The sequence below is a fragment of the Hyla sarda genome, chromosome 3 (genome assembly GCF_029499605.1).
Source record: "Hyla sarda isolate aHylSar1 chromosome 3, aHylSar1.hap1, whole genome shotgun sequence".
NCBI lineage: Eukaryota > Metazoa > Chordata > Amphibia > Anura > Hylidae > Hyla > Hyla sarda.
In genome coordinates this window covers 429,086,795-429,107,995 of record NC_079191.1, presented here as the reverse complement: position 1 = coordinate 429,107,995, position 21,201 = coordinate 429,086,795, and the positions used below count along the sequence as shown (strand labels likewise).

At 45.9% G+C, this 21,201-nt stretch overlaps 1 protein-coding gene across 3 annotated transcripts in view; it reads left to right on the top strand.

Moving 5' to 3' along the window:
- DNAH14 (dynein axonemal heavy chain 14) overlaps positions 1 to 21,201 on the top strand; it is a 410,501-nt gene that overhangs the window by 179,916 nt on the left and 209,384 nt on the right. For all 3 annotated transcript variants that reach the window (XM_056568451.1, XM_056568450.1, XM_056568452.1), the window contains exons 33-35: positions 772 to 958; positions 2,330 to 2,409; positions 14,617 to 14,788. In XM_056568451.1, the coding sequence (XP_056424426.1) occupies positions 772 to 958; positions 2,330 to 2,409; positions 14,617 to 14,788 (439 nt within the window). The remainder of the gene's footprint in view (positions 1 to 771; positions 959 to 2,329; positions 2,410 to 14,616; positions 14,789 to 21,201) is intronic.

The following is a 21,201-nucleotide window of genomic DNA, read 5'->3' as shown; positions in this document are numbered from 1 at the left end:
ACTCCGCTGGAAGACATTTTCCAACCTTTTTTTTTTTTTTTCAAATCAACTGTTGCCAGAAAGTTACAGATTTGTAAATTACTTCTATTAATTACTTCTATACTGCTGTATGCTCCACAGGAAGTTCTTTTCTTTTTGAATTTCCTTTCTGTCTGAACACAGTGCTCTCTGCTGACACCTCTGTCCATGTCAGGAACTGTCCAGAGTAGGAGCAAATCCCCCATAGCAAACCTCTCCTGCTCTGGACAGTTCCTGACATGGACAGAGGTGTCAGCAGAGAGCACTGTGGTCAGACTGGAATGAAATTTAAAAAGAAAAATAACTTCCTCTGGAGCATACAGCTTCTGCTAAGTACTGGAAGGATTAAGATTTTTAAATAGAAGTCTTTCACAAATCTGAGAAAAAAAAAATGTTTTCCAGCGGAGTACCCCCTTAAACATTGTCATGTCTCAGACCTGTTCCAAAAATGTTATAAAAATATTATATACACTCTAAAGGTCTAGTCACACGTACAGTATTCTGCGCAGATTTGATGCGCAGGATTTTCTGCTGCAGATTTCAATGTAAACTGAATGACTGAACACCGCTTCAAATCCTGCGCATCAAATCTGCGCAGAATACTGTACGTGTGAATAGACCCTAACGTAACATAGCATGAGACCATAAACCATACCGCACAATAACATGGTGTACTGTACAAGTGCAGTCATACGTTTTTTGTGCGAAAAGCAGAGAACACGTATGTATATTTATGCCGCCGTCTATTTCCAGATACAAAGGCCGCGTGGAGCTCCCGGATAATCTGAAGTCTCTCTTTAGACCGGTTGCCATGATGGTCCCTGACTACCAGCTTATAGCAGAGATAATGCTCTTCTCCGAGGGATTTAAGACGGCAAAGTCTCTGTCCGGGAAGTTGGTAAACCTGTATCAGCTGGCGAGCAAACAGCTATCTCAGCAGGTAACGCCAATGTCACCTCGGAATATTTCCACCACTTTGTTAACCATTTGTTAACCATTTCATTCCTCCTCTACGTTTATAACATAGAAAATAAAGCAAATAATATTGAATAGATAAGTAATCTCCAAACTGTAGCCCTCCAGCTGTTGCAAAACTACAACTCCCAGCATGCCCGGACAGCCAAAGGCTGTCCGGGCATGCTGGGAGTTGTAGTTTTGCAACAGCTGGAGGCACCCTAGTTGGGAAACGATACACTAGAGACTATGGGGGAGATTCATCAAGACCTGTACTGAGGAAAAGTTGACCAGTTGCCCATAGCAACCAATCAGATCGCTTCTTTCATTTTTTTTTTTTTAAATGAAAGAAGCGATCTGATTGGTTGCTACTGGTCAACTTTTCCGCAGCACAGGTTTTGATGAATTCCCCTGTAAGGGCCCATTCACACTACACATATGCATTGCTACGGAAATGCATTGCTGACTATGGAGACGGTGTATTTCCGAGCGGTCCTAGTGCCTGGGTCCTTGTCCACATAAGGCAAGTGTCAGCTAAACCCAGTGGCTTCGACTGACCCCCTAATATGTCGGGGAGATATGCCGAATTTCGACTGCCTGATCATTGTCTTCTTAGAGAGATTAGTTGCTGCTAGAAAGGACACAGGCGTGCTAGGCCAAGCTGAGAGTGCATGGGTATGGGGAGATCAGCTGACAGCAGGGCAGTGCTTTCCAAACAGGGTGTCTCCAGCTGTTGCAAAACTACAACTCCCAGAATGCATGCTGGGAGTTGTAGTTTTGCAACACCTGGAGACACCCTGTTTGGAAAGCAATAAGGTACAGATATGTTATGTCATTTTATTGTATTGCTGGATGCATCCCCAAACACGTGTGTGTGTGTATATGTGTATATACACATATACACACACACACGTATATATATATATATATAATAAAATCTATCTGTTTTATATATATATATATATATATATATATATATATAAAATATATATTTTTATATATATATATATTTTATATATATGCTTTTTTCTATTTAATATTTATTATATTACATTATATATATATATATATATATTTTATGTATATATATTTTTTGTGTGTATATATATATATATATATATATATATATATATATATATATATATATATAGTAGTTAGGAGTAGCCGTATTAGTCCAGTGATGCAAAAAGCATGATTTTGCGATATATGTATGTATATATATATATATATATATATATATGTTGTTGTTGTTGTAATAAAGCTTCTCTGTGTTCTCTAGAATCACTATGATTTTTTACTATATATATATATCTATGTTATTGTTGTTCTTGTAATAAAGCTTCTCTGTGTTCTCTAGAATCACTATGATTTTGGAATGAGAGCTATAAAGACGGTCCTAGTGGTCGCCGGTCAGAAGAAGCAGGACTTGGAATGCAGGTGAGATATATAAAGTATATAAAAATAAATGGTCTGAATGTATAAACCAAATGTATGGCCAAGCTTTATAAGGCACTATTACAAGGGGTCAGGACCTGCTCTGCCTATATGCAAAATAGGCAGCCATCTGGAGCGCACTCGTCATGGTGGCGCCGTTCTGCCTGCTGCAATAAAGTTAGCCAGGATTCGAAGCATCCGCCCATCTGAAACACCCGCCCATCAAGCAAAACTCCGCCACCCTACCCACACCTACACTATAATAGTATAACTGGCACTGACGTCAGCGCCGCCCGTCCGCAGTGCCGCCCGCTTATGAATATTCATCCCCCCTCCCTCCAGCTCTCCCTCTCATTGCCGCTCCTAACTGGACTTCACTGCGCATGTCAGGAAGCGGTGCATGCGCAGTGAAGTCCAGATAGGAACGGTGAAGAGAGGGAGAGCTGGAGGGAGGGGGGCTGACGTCAGTGCCAGTTAAGCTACAGAAACCCCGCCCGTGCCAGTTACAGCCACATTTCCAGATATAATAAAACTAAGATTACGGGCGAATGGCCGGGCGGGTCCGGCCAAGGTAGGGATCGTAGGAATCAGCGTCTCCCACATTATCCATCAGTACCTGTGGTTAGTGTGGGAGCAAACATGTGACAGTTTTCCTTTAACCTTCCAGTACTTTGCTCCAGAGGAAGTTGTGTAGTTCTTTCCAGTCTGACCACAGTGCTCTCTGCTGACACCTCTGTCAGGAACCGTCCAGAGCAGGAGCAAATCCCCATAGCAAACTTATCCTGCAAAACCCAAGGACAGCAGCTCCTCTGCTGTCCATGAATTGGTGTACCGCCACATCCATAAGCATCAAGATGGTGGTGGCGACATGATTTCCCCATATGACCCCCTCCCCAGTAGAATCCTCCTCTGTGTAGGTGCTGAAAGCGTAAATCACGTGACCCCCTTTTTTTCCCAGACTCCATGCAGTATATGCAGTGACAGGTTACTTTGCACTTGTAGTGCTCTTCTCTTGTAAGGTTGTCAGTGTCTGCCTTTACTTTTAGTGTCTTCCGGGCAGATTCCTCGCTGGAATGAGATACTTACGTTGTAGTCTATGCACGTATCTAAGCAGATGAAGAAGCATACCTGCATTGTATAGGAAGATTCTGATCTTTGTATAGTGACCTGATCGCTGTTCTTAGTATATTACAAAGAATAGTCCTCTTGTATCTCCAGAATATAATATTATTAATCCAATAGAATCGCACAATGCTGTAACATAACCACACAGACGGCAGGCGCCGGGGGGGTGGGGTGGGGGGTGGTCACATCAGTGACCGTAAATGTATAGGGAAGGATTTAAACCCTCAGCTCTCCAGTTTTTTTATGCCGATATGATGCACCCTCACAATCACTAGTCCTACAGTGCCATATGTTTCATTCCAGCGCAGCTGCATCCATACGGTTTCTTACTGTATCTGGGTCGTGTGATCATCCTACAGCTCTATCTGTATACTGCTGCTGCTATCTCTATGGGATCAGGATATATAGTAGTTATGCACCTCCCATTCAGCTCTGTCTGTATACTGCTGCTATTTCTTTGGGATCAGGGTGTATAGTAGTTATACACCTCCCCTCCAGCTCTATCTGTAAACTGCTGCTTCTATGGGATCAGGATATATAGTAGTTGTACAACTCCCATTCAGCTCTGTCTGTATACTGCTGCTATCTCTATGGAATCAGAATATATAGTAGTTATACACCTCCCCTCCAGCTCTATCTTTATACTGCTACTATCTCTATGAGATCAGGATATATAGTAGTTATTCACCTCCCATTCAGCTCTGTCTGTATAATGCTGCTGTTTCTTTGGGATCAGGATATATAGTAGCTATACACCTCCCCTCCAGTTTATCTGTTTACTTCTGCTGTTATGGGATCAGAATACTGTATATATAGTAGTTATACCCCTCCAGTTCTGTTGACAATTAATGTTTTCAACTTTGTGGTAACAGTTTGGCTTAGTCCTTTCCTATTCCAGCACGACTGTCCCCAGTGCACACAGCAAGGTCTATAAAGGCATGGATGGGGGAGTCAGGTGTGGAAGAGCATGACTGGCCGCACAGAGCCCGGACCTCAACTAGAATGGAGATTGTGAGTCGGGTCCTCTCCCCCGACATTAGTGTCTGACCTCCCTCATGTCCTTTTGGATGAATGGCATAGACACCTACAAAATCTTATAGAAAGTTTTCCCAGAAGAGTGGAAGCTCTTATACTTGCAGAGGGGGAGCCAACTCTATATTAGTGTATATGGATTCAGAATAGGATGTCCTAAAATCTCCTGTTGGTGTATTATGTGGGTGTCCCAATACTTTTGCCTATGTGGTGTATATTAAAGAGGTACTCTGCCCCTAGATATCTTATCCCCTATAAAATGTCTGACCACGGGGGTCCCACCGCTGGGAAACTTTTCGTTCCCAACGCTGGGTTCGGTGCCATAGTCGTGATGTCACGCCACGCCCCTCCCATAGACATTAATGGAGGGGGTGTGGAGTGATGTCACGAGGGGCGTGGCGTGATGTCACGACCACGGCCCCCCACCCAGTGTTGGAAACTAAAAGCTCAGAAAGTTGGGGTGGTGTGCAGGAGATTGCTGAGGTTTCCAGCGGGGGGACCAGCGGTCAGACATCTTATTCCTTATCCTTTGGATAGGGGATAAGATGTCTAGGGGCAGAGTACTCGCCACCGTGTGATGCCCCCCCCCCCCCCCCCGCTATGCAAGTCTATGGGAGGGGGCGTGACTGCCTCCCATAGACTTGCATAGCGGCGGCAGGGGGTGACGTCACATGGCGGCGGAGTCGTGATGCTTCGATACTCCGGCCCTGTGGTCGGTACCCAGCAGTTCGTGAACTTGCAGCACGGCGTGCAAAGAGGCGGGTGCCAAATGCAAGATTGCGGGAGACCCCCGCGGTCAGACATCTTATCCCCTATCCTTTGGATAGGGGATAAGATGTCAAGGGCCGGAGTACCCCTTTAAGGAATAGCCAGCACAGAATTTTTCAAGTAAAACTAAGATGGTGGTCAAAAATGGTCATTTATATTGTGAATTCCTTCATGCCACCTCACTACTTACCCTCCCTGTATTCCTAAACCACTACTAGGTAATGAAACCGGGAACCCCGCATGTTTAGGACTCTCCTAGCCCAACACCTCTAGGTAATGTTGGAGCAAAGTACAGACGAGACATGGTGCTATCCTAGTTCCTACCATATTGAGGCAAACACTACATGTGACCATTGTTATTCGGCAGACCTCAATGCCGTCATCTATACGTAGGTGATTCGGTCTTTTCCGTAGACATAATTGGCTTTGTCTTCTTTTCGGGGTCCTGAGATAGTAGTCTTCTTGCCGTGCGCTGGAGACACCTATGGCACAGAACTTACTAGAGCAATAAAGGTTATAGAGTCAGTAAGGTGTAGGGAGAGCGCCGCTGATCAGCACTTTATTCTAGGAACGCTATTCGGTGTCATGGCGTTCACCGCACCTGATAATCTCATCAGTGCAGCCGCCAGCAGAGAAGCCCTCATCCTGCTGTTCCAGTGAGGTTAATGCTTTGTGATACAGCTGAGCTGATGCTGCAATAAAAGAGGAATGTGCCAGCAAAGCGAATTATTAATACGGATGTGAGGGAGCGCCGGTCTGGGTAAAAATAGCCTCTAAATCCGGAAAAATAAATTCAAGGATTAGCTTAGTGCAGAATATGCTGTGACATCCCTTCTGCTGCAGAGAACCCATTGCCGTACCTTAAAGGGGTACTCTACTGCTCAGCGTTTGGAACAAACTGTTCCGAACGCTGGAGTCGGTGCCGGGAGCTTGTGACGTCATAGCTCCGCCCCTCATGATGTCACGCCCCCTCAATGCAAGTCAATGGGAGGGGCGTCACGCCCCCTCCCATAGACTTGCATTGAGGGGGTGGGGCGTAACATCATGAGGAGGCGGGGCTATGACGTCACGAGCTCCCGGCATCGGCTCCAGCGTTCGGAACAGTTTGCTCCAAACGCTGAGCAGCGGAGTACCCCTTTAAAGAGTACCTCTCATTAACTTGTTTTTATATTTTATAATCCTCCCAGTTCACTGCCCCCCATCATGATAAACCACCCCCTGCCTTTATTTTTATTATTTTTTAGTTTTCTACCTTGATATTGCTCTGTATCTTCTGCTCAGTGTCAGTCAGATTCACAGACTGGGAAGGGGCGTTCCCCAGCAGGCGTGACATCATCTGAAGCCATACAGGGGAGAACTTCTTCCCTTACTCTGCAACCAACAGCAAACGGCAGTTCAGTGTGAGATGAGCTCTGATTGGCTAAGGCTGCACCCAACTCCCCAGCACTCCGGACTGCCTTTCCTGATTTTGGACTTCTGCCAGGCCAGCAGGAGTCCAAAGTCTGTGCAAGAGATGGTGGAAATGTGCTCTGGACAAGTACGGAGACACCTAGTGGCAGCTTTTTTAAACACAATAGCAACAATTAGTTTTAATAAGAGTGCCCCTTTAAATACTTCAGTCTCACCTTACAGGTTTTTATTAATTTACTAGAAGGATTCCTTTCTTTTCTGAAAACTTGTCGAACAATTCTGTTCTGAACTTTAATCTGATTCTGGGAAAGCTGGGTGATAAATCATATCGCGGCTATTCAGGGCTGGCACTATGGGGGGGGTTGCATTTAGACCTTGTTGTTTAAGAGGTCCACCATGGTCTCAGTGGATCAGTGGTCTTATACTATGGTCCTCCAGATGTTACAAAACTTCAACTCCCAGCATGCTCGGACAGCCGTTGGCTGTCCAGGCATGCTGGGAGTTTAAGTTTTGCAACATCTGGAGGGCCACAGTTTGAGGTTCCTGGTCTCTGGTTCCTGCTCTGACTCACGGCCTGGATTCTGGATTTTGCCTTGTCCTCCTGGTGCTGACCAATTGCTTCAGTGGGTTGAGCGACCGCTGGGTGGGAGTGAGAACATTTTGCAAGTAATTGTATTTTTGCAACAGCTGGGGGCACCCTGGTTAGAAAACACTGGTCTATTGCATGGAATCGAGCTCCTGTTTCAATGGGTGATGTGTGGGAGGGAGAAAAGTGACCTCACACTTACAAACAAGGAATCATGGGACTTGTAGTTCGAGGGAGGGAACTCACACAGGAAATAGCTCACAAAAAGCTAGCCACAGTGTAATGGTAATCTCACAACATAGCCATTTAGCCCCAAGACCCTTCCTAAGCATGTCCATTACTGTCTGGCAGGTAAGTACTAAAATCACCACATGGTTGATAACCCCTTTAACCTCCCTCCAGTCCCGTCCACCTGGATCCATTCCATTCCTTTGCCCACATGCCAGTCTTTACATCCTTGTCCTTCTGTCACTACTGAGTACTGGAGCTGCCCACTGGAGACTATTTAGGGATCACCCTTACAGGGAGTGTAGAGTAAAAACCAGGAAAACCCTTAGACTCCACACCCCATACTAGCCAGGGCAACACCAGTTGTGTTCTTAAAGGGGTTGGCTGGGGTCTAATGTCTATGTGTAAATTTGGCCAAGCAGCCCTAAAAAAAATAAAAACTAATTGTACTCACCTGTCCTGATCCCCCTCTGCCGCCATTCCATTAGTGTGTGGTCCTGCTGCTCAGCACTTCCTCTTGACTTGAAGTGCATATTTAGGCAATCTCTGATGTTTTTTAGCCCAACCTGGCCACATTTACTTATTACCATTGGTCACTGGACAATCTCTCTAAAGAAGCACCCCAGGTTTTTGTTTTTGCCCATATTTGACCACCATCACTTGTCGTACAGCGCCATCTGTTTGTATCCAGCACAGCTGCATCCATGCAGTTCATTACTGTAACTGGGCCATGTGATCACAGGTCTGACTAACAGAAAATCACAGTGTTTAATCTTTGAGAAAGTGGTTCAGTCCTTGGTCAGCTGACTTTTTGCTGCTGTTATTTCTGTGAGATCAGGATATATAGTAATTTTACACCTCCCTTCCAGCTCTATCTGTGTACTGCTGCTGCTATCTCTATGAGATCAGGATGTATTGGGGTTATACACCTCTTCTCCAGCTCTATCTGTATACTGCTGCTGTTATTTCTATGAGATCAGGATATATAGTCATTTTACACCTCCCTTCCAGCTCTATCTGTATACTGCTGCTGCTATCTCTATGAGATCAGGATGTATAGTAGTTATACACCTCCCCTCCAGCTCTATTTGTGTACTGCTGCTGCTATCTGCATGAGATCAGGATGTGTTGTAGTTATACACCTCTCCTCCAACTCTACCTGTATACTGCTGCTGCTATCTCTATGGGATCAGAATATATAGTAGTTATGCACCTCCCCTCTAGCTCTATCTGTATACTGCTGCTGCTATCTCTATGGGATATGGATATATATATAGTAGTTATACACCTCCCCTCCGGCTCTATCTGTATACTGCTGCTGCTATCTCTATGAGATCAGGATATATAGTAGTTATACACCTCTCCTACAACTCTACCTGTATAATGCTGCTGCTATCTCTATGGGATCAGAATATATAGTAGTTATGCACCTCCCCTCTAGCTCTATCTGTATACTGCTTCTGCTATCTCTATGGGATACGGATATATATATATATATATATATATATATATTAGTTATACACCTCCCCTCTAGCTCTATCTGTATACTGCTTCTGCTATCTCTATGGGATACGGATATATATATATATATATATATATATATATATATATATATTGTAGTTATACACCTCACCTCCGGCTCTATCTGTATACTGCTGCTGCTATCTCTATGAGATCAGGATATATAGTAGTTATACATCTCTCCTACAGCACTATCTGTATACTGCTGCTGCTATCTCTATGGGATCAGGATATATAGTAGTTATACATCTCCCTTTCAGCTCTATCTGTATACTACTGCTATCTCTATGGGATCAGGAGGATATAAAGTAGTTATACACATAACCTCCAGCTTTTTTTATTTTTTATTTAAGTATTTATTTAGTTTTTGCACTTTAAGAAACAGACATTACCAACAAGGTAAAAAGAACATAAACAACAGCCTCCGTAGGTCCCAGGGACCGACTCCACAATAATAACAGGAAGGTATGCATAAACATTCGTCAACAGTAAAGAAGGGCAAATCTGAGATCCAACCGGAGACGGCCCAGCACAGACAGACAACCAAGCACTCACTCAAGAACACTTCCCGGTAACCCCAACCCAGCCCCCTCCCATATGAGACAGCATCATGCCACATAAGACCTACTGGGACAATCTAGCCGGGGGGTCAGCTGACACTTCAAGTAAGAGCCAGGGGGTCCACACCTTGTCAAACTTCTTAGGGCACCTTCGACTCACATACAATGCCTGGTACAACGGGACATACCTCTCCTCCCCCAGATGTGGCCACCTAGATAAAGGGGGAGGAGAGGTATCTTTCCAAGCCATCACCTAGGTTAAGGACTAAAAGTATAGCAGAGTGGTCTGAGATCCCCCTAGTGGTGTAGGAAACATCTCTTACCGCTTAGAGGAGGTACTTGGATGCCAGGGTAATATCAATGCAAGAAAAGGACCTATGCGCCACAGAGTAAAAGGAAAACGAAGCTGCAGTCTGGTACTTCCACCTCCAGAGGTCAGTAAGGCCCAACGCCATTCGCCAGGTATTAAAAGAGGAGGATTCAGGGTCAGCAGCAGTGGTGCGGTTGAGCAGAGGATCAGAAGTCACATTAAAATCACCTATGAAAAGGACAGGATCGGAGGGAAGAGACAACAGTTTGTTAGTAATCAACTCCAACACAGAGACCTGAAAAGGCGGCGGCACGAACAAAGAACCCAGAGAACTATGTAATATCACAAACCTCCCAAAGTGGTCACATGCTACCTGGGAACCAACCAATGGCAAGGACTTAGTAGTTAAAACAGAGACACCTCTAGCGTAATTAGAAAAGGAGGCATGATGGCCGCGCACTATCCAAGCCCTCTTCTTTCTGTCCCATAACATGAGTTTCCTGCAAACATATGATGTGAGGAGAGTGACGCTTCACAATATCCAGACATAAGGCCCTCTTGAACTTGGAGTTAAAGGGTAGCTCCCACCATCCCTTTTTTTCCCCTCTCTGTCCCTGCCTATTTCCCATCTATCCCTAACCTCCTCCCTGCCTAATTATATATTTTACTATATATATATAATTTTTTTACTATATATATATTATTTTGTCTGCCTGATAACGTGCTCACTACTAGGCAGACTTCCACAGCAGGCACCACGTCACTGATGCCTGCTGGGGGGGGGACTTCCACCCTTAGTTCATCTACACGGAGTGCCTCCAGCTGTTTCACCACTACAACTCCCAGCTTGCCCTGACATCTATTGGCTGTCAGGGCATGCTGGGAGTTGTAGTGGGGAAAAACTGGAGGCACCCTGTGTTAAAAACAATACATGGCCGCGGCGCAACCCGAACCCCCCTACCCCTCCCCTGAACCCCGCTTCCCCTCCCCTGAACCCAGCTACCCGAACACCCGCTACCCGAACACCCCACCCCCCAGACATACCAGGACAGTGCTGCGACGGGCAGGACAGCAGCGACGGGATGCCATGAGGTGGGGCCGGCGTGCAAGGCCAGGGAGCAGGGGAGCCAATGCGCGCTTCTTCTGTTCTCAGCGCTCGCTCCCCCCTGTTTGATTGACAGGCGGGAGCGAGCACCACAGTGAGTGAATTCCGACTCGTTGCCAGGCTTCAATGAGTCGAAATTCACTAGTGACGTCACTGCCGAATGCAATTAAAGTATGTTAGAGATATGTTGTAGTACTTAAAGGGGTTCTCCCTTGTTTATACTGTGTTTTGTTATTATGTTTGTGTGTTATGTGTGTATAAGTATGTGTTTTTTTTATGTGTGTTGTGATTATGTATATATGTATTTTCTTACCTTTTGTGAAGATCCGGAAGCTGGCCCCTTTTTCTTCCAGTGGCTTGCAGTGCACCTCGGCCTCCGCCATGTTGTGTTCGGTAAGTGGGATGTCGGGGGGTGTGTTCTTTCTTCTGTCCTTCCTATCTTCTGACGTCCGAGGCAAATCTTTTCTTCCTGTTTCTTCCGTGGCTCAGCGACGAATCTGCGGCCTCTTCTGGCGCATGCGCAGGTAGTTTTTTTTGTCTAATTGACAAACTGTCTGCGCTTGCGCGAAGCTACGCTATTAGCGTAGACCTAACGTACGCTACGCTGTTAGCGTAGCACTTGCGTACTCGCGAATGCGCAGACAGTTTGTCAATTAGACCAAAAACATTTTTGGGTAAAAAAAACAAACAAACTACCTGCGCATGCGCCGGAAGAGGCCGCAGATTCGTCGCTGAGCCACGGAAGAAACAGGAAGAAAAGATTTGCCTCGGACGTCAGAAGAGAGGAAGGACAGAAGCAAGAACACCCCCCCCCCCCCCCCCCCGACATCCCACTTACCGAACACAACATGGCGGAGGCCGAGGTGCACAGCAAGCCACTGGAAGAAAAAGGGGCCAGCTTCCGGATCTTCACAAAAGGTAAGAAAATACTTATATACATAATCACAACACACATAAAAAAAACACATACTTATACACACATAACACACAAACATAATAACAAAAAACAGGATAAACAAGGGAGAACCCCTTTAAGTACTACAACATATAAATTTTTTTATTTCATGACAGTGCCCATTTAAGCCCCCGAACATTCCAGCTAATAACTTTTAGGGTCCCCATCACTACAGATATCCAGAGACAAAACTAGGACTGACCAAAGGAGGACCAGGTCAAGGAAGGAGAGAGCACCGGGACCACACACCACACGCAATCAACATAAAAACAGGCACAAAACACACAAACAGATGAAACAAAGCATAAGCAAAACATTCCCCAGAATTCCCTGTCTAACACTAAACGGGACATAGTAAAACGTCTACGCCCTAACACAGTGCAGACCTATAACCCTAAATACAACTACTGCGGAAAACACTACTAATACGAGTTGGCTGTCCGGGCATGCTGGGAGTTGTAGTTTTGCAACATCTGGAGGTCCGCAGATTGAAGACCACTGGTATAGGAAGTAGTACTCACGTGTCCCTGCCACTCCGGACCCGTCACCGCTCGTCACCGCTGCCCTGGATGTCGCTCCATCACTGTCGCTGTGTGCCCGTGGTGTCCCCGAGGCTCCCGACGTCTTCTTCCCTGGGATCCATGCTCTCCGTCGCCGTCATCACGTCGCCGTCATCATGTCGCTACGCAGGCCGCTCCTATTGGATGACGGGACAGCGTGAGCGACGACGTGATGATGACAAAGGAGAGCGCCGGCCATGCAGGGGATCCCGGCACGGAGCAGACATTGAGGAGGCAGGTAGGGTCCCTCCCGGTGTCCTGTAAGCTGTTCGGGACGCTGCGATTTCACCACGGCGGTCCTGAACAGCCTGACTGAGCAGCCGGGTTAGTGTCACTTTCGCTTCAGACGCGGCGGTCAGCTTTGATTGCCGCATCTGAAGGGTTAATACAGGGCATCACCGCGATCGGTGATATCCTGTATTAGCCGCGGGTCCCGGCCGTTGATGGCTGCAGGGACCGCCGCGATAGGTGTGTATTCGCCATATAAGACGCACCAACTTTTCCCCCCCAGTTTTGGGGAAGGAAAAGTGCGTCTTATACGGTGAAAAATACGGTAGTGGGAGGACAGTCATGAGCAGAACAGTCCAGGACAGTTCAATCTGGAGGTCTAACAGGGGAGGCAGCATCAATCCAATGAAGAGCCTCAGTCGGGGACATGAAGAACTTAGTAGAGGCTCCATCCACCACTCTCAGGCGAGTAGGATATAGCATGGCATATCGGTATCCCTTGGCACGCAGTTTCGACCAGACTTCAGTGAACTGCACTCGCTGCTTGCGTAATTCCACGGAAAAGTCAGAGCAGCATCCCTGTCCTTGAAGTGTAGAAGTTTGGCCAGGAAGGGACGAGGAGGACTCCCAGGAGGAGGAGGAGGCCTAGCTGGGACCCTGTGGGCCCGGTCAACAGAGAAATAAGTAGAAAAGGTGTCCACTGGAAGAATCTCCTTCAGCCACATTTCGAGGAATAACACAGGGTCATTCCCTTCCACCTTTTCAGGAAGGCCCGCCAGACAGATGTCATTGCGCCGCAGGCGGTTCTCAATATCATCCATTTGGCCCAGAACTCCTGTACATAACCTCCAGCTCTATCTGTATACTGCTGCAGATACCTCTATGGGATTAAGATATATAGTAGTTATACATCTTCCTGAGGCTGTATTCACATGTTGCTTTTTTTTTTTGCTGTTATTTTCGGAAATCCAAATTAGTGCTTTTTACCACAATTGCACAAATCTCAGTAAAGGTAGCGATGCGCTACCTTTACTGAGATTTTTGCAATTGTGGTAAAAAGCACTAATTTGGATTTCCGAAAATAACAGCAAAAAAAAACATGTGAATACAGCCTCAGGAAGATGTATTTATTTTGCGCAGGTCCAGTCATTCTAACTAAACATTGTGGGAGAGGATATACGCTGCGGATGCCGCAGCGTATATCCTCTCCCACAATGTTTAGTTAGAATGACTGGACAACGCTGGGTACTAAGCTAATCCAGGCATGCTTGGAGTTGTAGTTTTGCCACAGCTGGAGGCACACTGGTTGGTAATCATTGAGCTAGACAATAGTGGGAAGGATTTTATATGTCCGCAGGAGTGTTCCTTTAAGAATAACCATTTATTCCTCCACACCGCTCTTGTTTATTTCTATATCTCATATTTATAGTTTTATCGCCATCACAATTGAATTACGTAATGATTCATTTTGTGAGTCTGCATGAAAGATCGAGTTATCGTACAGCCCGAGGCACATTGTCATTGCTTGATGCTTCAAGATACTTTTGTGTTTTCCGGAAAATTCAATAAAAGCGATTGAAGGCAGCATAGTGTACCCAGCACGGCGCATTGTGTGTTATGCTAATACCTGCGCTGATATTCTGCCCAATGTAGCCACCATTTTCCTGATTTTAATGAATAATTTCTATCTGCACAAAATAAAAATAAAAAATAAAAATAGTTTCCCTTTTTTTCCCTTATCTTGTGGCCTTTGACTTCAGTGCCAAATAGTTTGTAATTTATGACATCATCAGCCCTAATAATATGTTTTCTGTGTAACCAGAGAGAAGAACACAAGACTGTCCCCGGAGAATGAAATGCTGATAATAATCGCTGCCCTGAAAGAAGCAAATCTACCCAAATTTTTGGCTGAAGATGTGGTGCTGTTTGAAAACATCATGGCCGACCTCTTCCCAGGAGTCAACCCTCCGAAGGCAAACACTGAAAAATTAGAGGTAGGGAAAGCATAATTCTACATCCCAAAACAAGAAAAATAAACTGCGACTAGATATAAAAATCTCCTCCCAGCAAGAAGGTCTTGGGCAACAAGCAAAGTAATGGTCTGGATTCTACTGTTATGATGTCACAAAGATGCTGGTCTCGGTTCTACAGTGATGATGTCACAGTTTTGCTAGCCTCTAGACTGCTGTGATAATGTCACTTCATCCCAGTAAAATCCTGGCGCTCACCACTCTAGAACCCAGGATACCACCATTGTGACATCATCACAGCAGAACACAAGCCAGTGCAATCAGGGCCATTGTCACAGTAGGACTCAGATCAGCACTAATGTTACATCTTAATAGTAGGCCACCATCACTATGACATTGTGGTAGAACCTAGGCTACAATCACTGTGACATCATCACAGCACAAATCAAGATATCACTGCTGTGACATCATCACAGAAGAACCCAGACCACCCCCACTGTGACATCATCACAGAAAAACCCAGACCACCTCCACTGTGACATCATCACAGAAGAACCCAGAACACCCCCACTGTGACATCATCACAGAAGAACCCAGAACACCCCCACTGTGACATCATCACAGAAGAACCCAGACCACCTCCACTGTGACATCATCACAGAAGAACCCAGAACACCTCAACTGTGACATCATCACAGAAGAATCCAGACCACCCCCACTGTGACATCATCACAGAAGATCCAAGACCACCCCACTGTGACATCATCACAGAAGAACCCAGAACACCTCCACTGTGACATCATTACAGAGGAACCCAGACCACCCCCACTGAGACATCATCACAGAGGAACCTAGACCACCTCCACTGTGACATCATCACAGAAGAACCAAGACCACCTCCACTGTGACATCATCACAGAAGAACCCAGACCACCTCCACTGTGACATCATAACAGAAGAACCCAGACCACCTTCACTGTGACATCATAACAGAAGAACCCAGACCACCTTCACTGTGACATCATCTCAGAAGAACCCAGACCACCTCCACTGTGACATCATCACAGAAGAACCCAGAACACCTCCACTGTGACCTCATCACAGAAGAATCCAGACCACCCCCACTGTGACATCATCACAGAAGAACCAAGACCACCCTCACTGTGACATCATCACAGAAGAACCAAGACCACCCCACTGTGACATCATCACAAAAGAACCCAGACCACCTCCACTGTGACATCATCACAGAAGAACCCAGACCACCTCCACTGTGACATCATCACAGAATAACCCAGAACACCCCCACTGTGACATCATCACAGAAGAACCAAGACCACCTCCACTGTGACATCATCACAGAAGAACCCAGAACACCTCAACTGTGACATCATCACAGAAGATCCAAGACCACCCCACTGTGACATCATCACAGAAGAACCCAGAACACCTCCACTGTGACATCATTACAGAGGAACCCAGACCACCCCCACTGTGACATCATCACAGAGGAACCTAGACCACCTCCACTGTGACATCATCACAGAAGATCCCAGACCACCTCCACTGTGACATCATCACAGAAGATCCCAGACCACCTCCACTGTGACATCATCACAGAAGAACCCAGACCACCCCCACTGTGACATCATCACAGAAGAACCCAGACCACCTTCACTGTGACATCATCACAGAATAACCCAGACCTCCTCCACTGTGACATCATCACAGAAGAACCCAGACCACCTTCACTGTGACATCATCACAGAAGAACCCAGAACACCTCCACTGTGACATCATCACAGAAGAACCCAGACCACCTCCACTGTGACATCATCACAGAAGAACCCAGACCACCCCCACTGTGACATCATCACAGAAGAACCAAGACCACCTCCACTGTGACATCATCACAGAAGAACCCAGACCACCTCCACTGTGACATCATCACAGAAGAACCCAGAACACCTCCACTGTGACCTCATCACAGAAGAATCCAGACCACCCCCACTGTGACATCATCACAGAATAACCCAGGCAATCACTATTGTGACATCACAGTAGTCTCAAGGCTAGCATGGTTGATGCAATGGTGGTTGCCTGGAGTCTACTTTGTTGATGTTACAATGGGGCTGGCCTGGGTTGTACTTTGATGATGTTATAATTATTTTGGTCTATGTCCTTACGTCTAGACTAAAGCAGTGATGATGTCACCATTCTACTGTTCTGGTGTCCATTTGGTGGTGGTTTGGGTTCTATTTTGATGATGTGGCAAAGATGCTAGTCTGGGTTTTAAAGGGGTATTCCAGAAAAAAAAATGATATATCGACTGGCTTCAGAAAGTTAAACAGATTTGTAAATTACTTATATTAAAAAAAAAATCTAAATCCTTCCAGTAGTTATCAGCTGCTGAAGTTGCTCTATGCTGACACCTCTACTTGTCTCAGTAAATGACCAAAGCATTAGAGGTTTGCTATGGGGATTTGCTCCTACTCTGGACACTGCCTGAGACAAGCAGAGTTGTCAGCAGAGCGCACTGTGGTCAGACAGAAAAGAACAACTCAACTTCAGCAGCTGATAACTGCTGGAAGGATTAAGATTTTCTTTGTTGAAGTAATTTACAAATCTGTTCAACTTTTTGGAGCCAGTTGAGATTTATATATATATATATATATATATATATATATATATATATCGAAATAAACGTTTTTTCCTGGAATACCCATTTGATGGGATGATCTTTTATCAGAGCTGACTGGGATTTTACTGTAATGATGTCACAATGTTGTTGGTCTGGGTTTAAACTATGATAATGTCACATTGGTGCTGATGTCACAATGGTATCGATCTAGGTTGTACTGTGATGATGTCACAATGGAACGTAACTAGGCTAGCCCTTATGTTGTACAGTGTCTGTTTGATGCTCTCCCTGGGCCCCACCAATCCCTTATACATTAGCTACGCCCCGGAACATGTTTTTGCAGAACACTGCTTGGTGGTATCATATGGGCATTCTATGGGTAATTATTCAGCCACTATAAGGCTCTAGGGTTGCCACCTGGCCGGTATTTTGGCCATCCTGCTGGTATTTTTATATAAAAAATACCGGCAATGTAATGGCCGGTATTTATCCAACCAATCCTCCAGCTCGCGGAATGTTGCACCTTAACCTATACCAGTGTTTCCCAACCAGAGCGCCTCCAGCTGTTGCAAAACTACAACTCCCAGCATGCCCGGACAGCCAACGGCTGTCCGGGCATGCTGGGAGTTGTAGTTTTGCAACAGCTGGAGGCACCCCTTGGTTGGGAAATGCTGACCAATACTATATACTACTGTATAGTCCAACGTGCTGGGAGTTGTAGTTTTGCAACAGCTGGAGGCACCCCTTGGTGGGAAACACTGACCTATACTATATACTACTATATACTCCAACGTGCTGGAAGTTGTAGTTTTCCTTTGGGGCAGCTGCTGAGCCACAGGCTGTATCACAGTGCATGCTGGGAGTTGTAGTTAGCAACTAATTGGAACTCTTGAATATAATAATAAAAAAATAAAAAAATAAAAAGCGATAAAAAAAAAGTCCCATCAAAACAAAACTGGTCCTGTTAAAAATTACAGAGTGCAAAATGAGCCCATACAGGCCCGTATAAGGAAAGATAAAAAAAGTTATAGGGGTCAGAATAGGACAAAATTTCCCCCACATATGTGTATCCTGTGATGTCATACATATATAATTAATTATGTGTGGTGTCCCAGTACCGCATCCTATACAGTACCTATATATAGGTCCCCATAGCCAGAGTCCCTAGGACGTCGGGGTCCTTCTTATCTAGTCCACCCCTTGTCACCTCTCATCTAAGGATTAGTAGATCTAATAGTTTATTCAAGATTGATATAAATATGATTGTACAAATGTATATAAATGGTTAATTATCTGTACGGAGTGTAACAGGACCTGCGGGTCACGTGATCAGGTAAACTCTATGGTTTTTAGGCTTGAGGACCTTTGGAGGTCCCTATGACGTATTACACCCATCACTCCCTGTGACAGTTGCTTGGACCAGTAAAAGCGGCCCTGCCCCTGCCCTTATAAGGGAGCGGCGGCCATTACTCTCTCTCTTGTTCCTGTGCAACCAAGCAAGCAACATCTCTTGTTCCCGGGCTGTCAAACGAGCAGGATCTGCGCAGCTGTGAGTTAGGCCCGAGCCTTGCGGCAACGGCTGATCTATTCAGAATCGTGAGTGTAATCAATCCCTAAGCACTCTGCAGGATCACCGGACCTTATCTATCCCCTAAATCCGGACGGATCTTCACAAATTACCCTAAATTCTCAGACTATATCAGAAGTCAAGGTCCGCAACAACTGTCATTCATTGAACTATATAGAGACTGTATTCCTGAGACTGTTACTGTTCATTGGATGTACCGCAAGCATTTAAAGGGGTACTCCGCCCCTAGACATCTTATCCCCTATCCAAAGGATAGGGGATAAGATGTCAGATCGCCGGGGTCCCGCTGCTGGGGACCCCGGGGATCGCTGCTGCGGCACCCCGCTATCATTACTGCGCAGAGCGAGTTCACTCTGCACGTAATGACGGGTAATACAGGGGCCGGAGCATCGTTACGTCACGGCTCCGCCCCTCGTGACGTCACGGCTCGCCCCCGTCAATACAAGTCTATGGGAGGGGGCGTGGCGGTCGTCACGACCCCTGCCATAGACTTGCATTAAGGGGACGGGCCGTGATGTCATGAGGGGCGGAGCCATGACGTCACGCTGCTCCGGCCCCTGTATCGCCCGTCATTACGCACAGAGCGATCTCGCTCTGTGCAGTAATGATAGCGCGGTGCCGCAGCAACAATCCCCGGGGTCCCCAGCAGCGGGACCGCAGCGATCTAACATCTTATCCCTTATCATTTGGATAGGAGATAAGATGTCTAGGGGCGGAGTACCCCTTTAAGTAAAGTTTACAAGTTCAAGTACCTTGTGGACCTTCAGTCATTTATGCATGCACCTATCGTTACTGGGAAGGGCGACGATAGGCCGGAGAATTACCTCAGCATACTAGCCCTCAGCCTGGCGTCACGAACTATAGGGTTAACCTTAACCCCTCATCTTCCGAAACAACACCCCAACTACCATACACCCCCCAAGGGCTACCACATATGCAAATGAGCATGGCTGGTATTTTTTTTTTGCAGTAAAGGTGGCGACCCTACTGACAGATAATAATGCAGCGTGCTGTACTGGTATTCTCATAGGTATTATATACTTTACTTTATATTTCGGCACCACCCTGCAACATCATCGAAGAAACGTGATGATGCATCAGCGCCCGTACACACATAGAAGGTCTCTTTGTCCCAAAGTTCGCCCTTCCAAAAAGTGACCTTTACGGTTTCACCGGGAAGGTGCTTTACAAAGCAGAACTTTCTCTGCCGCTTTCTCCTCTATTTTTAGGCTTTGAATTGTTTCTTGTCAAACTAAATTTCTACATCCTCACAAAAAGTTCCTAATGTTCCCATTTATCTTCTCTATGCATCTGTTGTTCTTATTTATTCCACCGGTGGGGGACTCAGCACATTTACCAATCTGAGTTTACAGCAGTTTGTATAAGCCGTTCTTGTTTTTTTCTCCTACCTCCTAATTCAGTGTTTCCCAACCAGGGTGCCTCCAGCTGTTGCAAAACTACAACTCCCAGCACACCCGGACAGCCGCTGGCTGTCCGAGCATGCTGGGTGTTGTAGCTTTGCAACAGCTGAAGGCACCCTGGTTGGGAAACACTGTCCTAATTGGTTTTCCTGCCTCATAAAAGGGGTACTCCGGTGGAAAACTTTTTATTTTATTTATTTTTTTAAATCAACTGGTGCCAGAAAGTTAAACAGATTTATAAATTACTTCTATTAAAAAAAATCTTAATTCTTCCAGTACTTATTAGCTGCTGAATACTACAGAGGAAATTCTTTTCTTTTTGGAACACAGAGCTCTCTGCTGACATCACGCACACAGTGCTCTCTGCTGACATCTCTGTCCATTTTAAGAACTGTCCAGAGTAGGAAAAATGTGGTCCGACACTGTAAGACTAAGGCATACAGCAACAGGTAGTGATGTGGGTAGTTTTGGAATTCCTGATTCGTGACGTTAGGTGCGGCAGTGCATACATCCAATAACGTGCACAAACAATAGCGACAAGGAAAAACAGGGATTGCACTCACCATCCAAACGATGTTTATTCACTAGTATCAGGCATAACAAGCTGGTATGAAGATGGAGGCGGGGGACGCAACCGGAACAGACTGTTTCACGCCGCTAAGGCGCTTCTTCCAGCCGGTCGTACGACCGGCTGGAAGAAGCGCCTTAGCGGCGTGAAACAGTCTGTTCCGGTTGCGTCCCCCACCTCCACCTTGGTGAGTGCAATCCCTGTTTTTCCTTGTCGCTA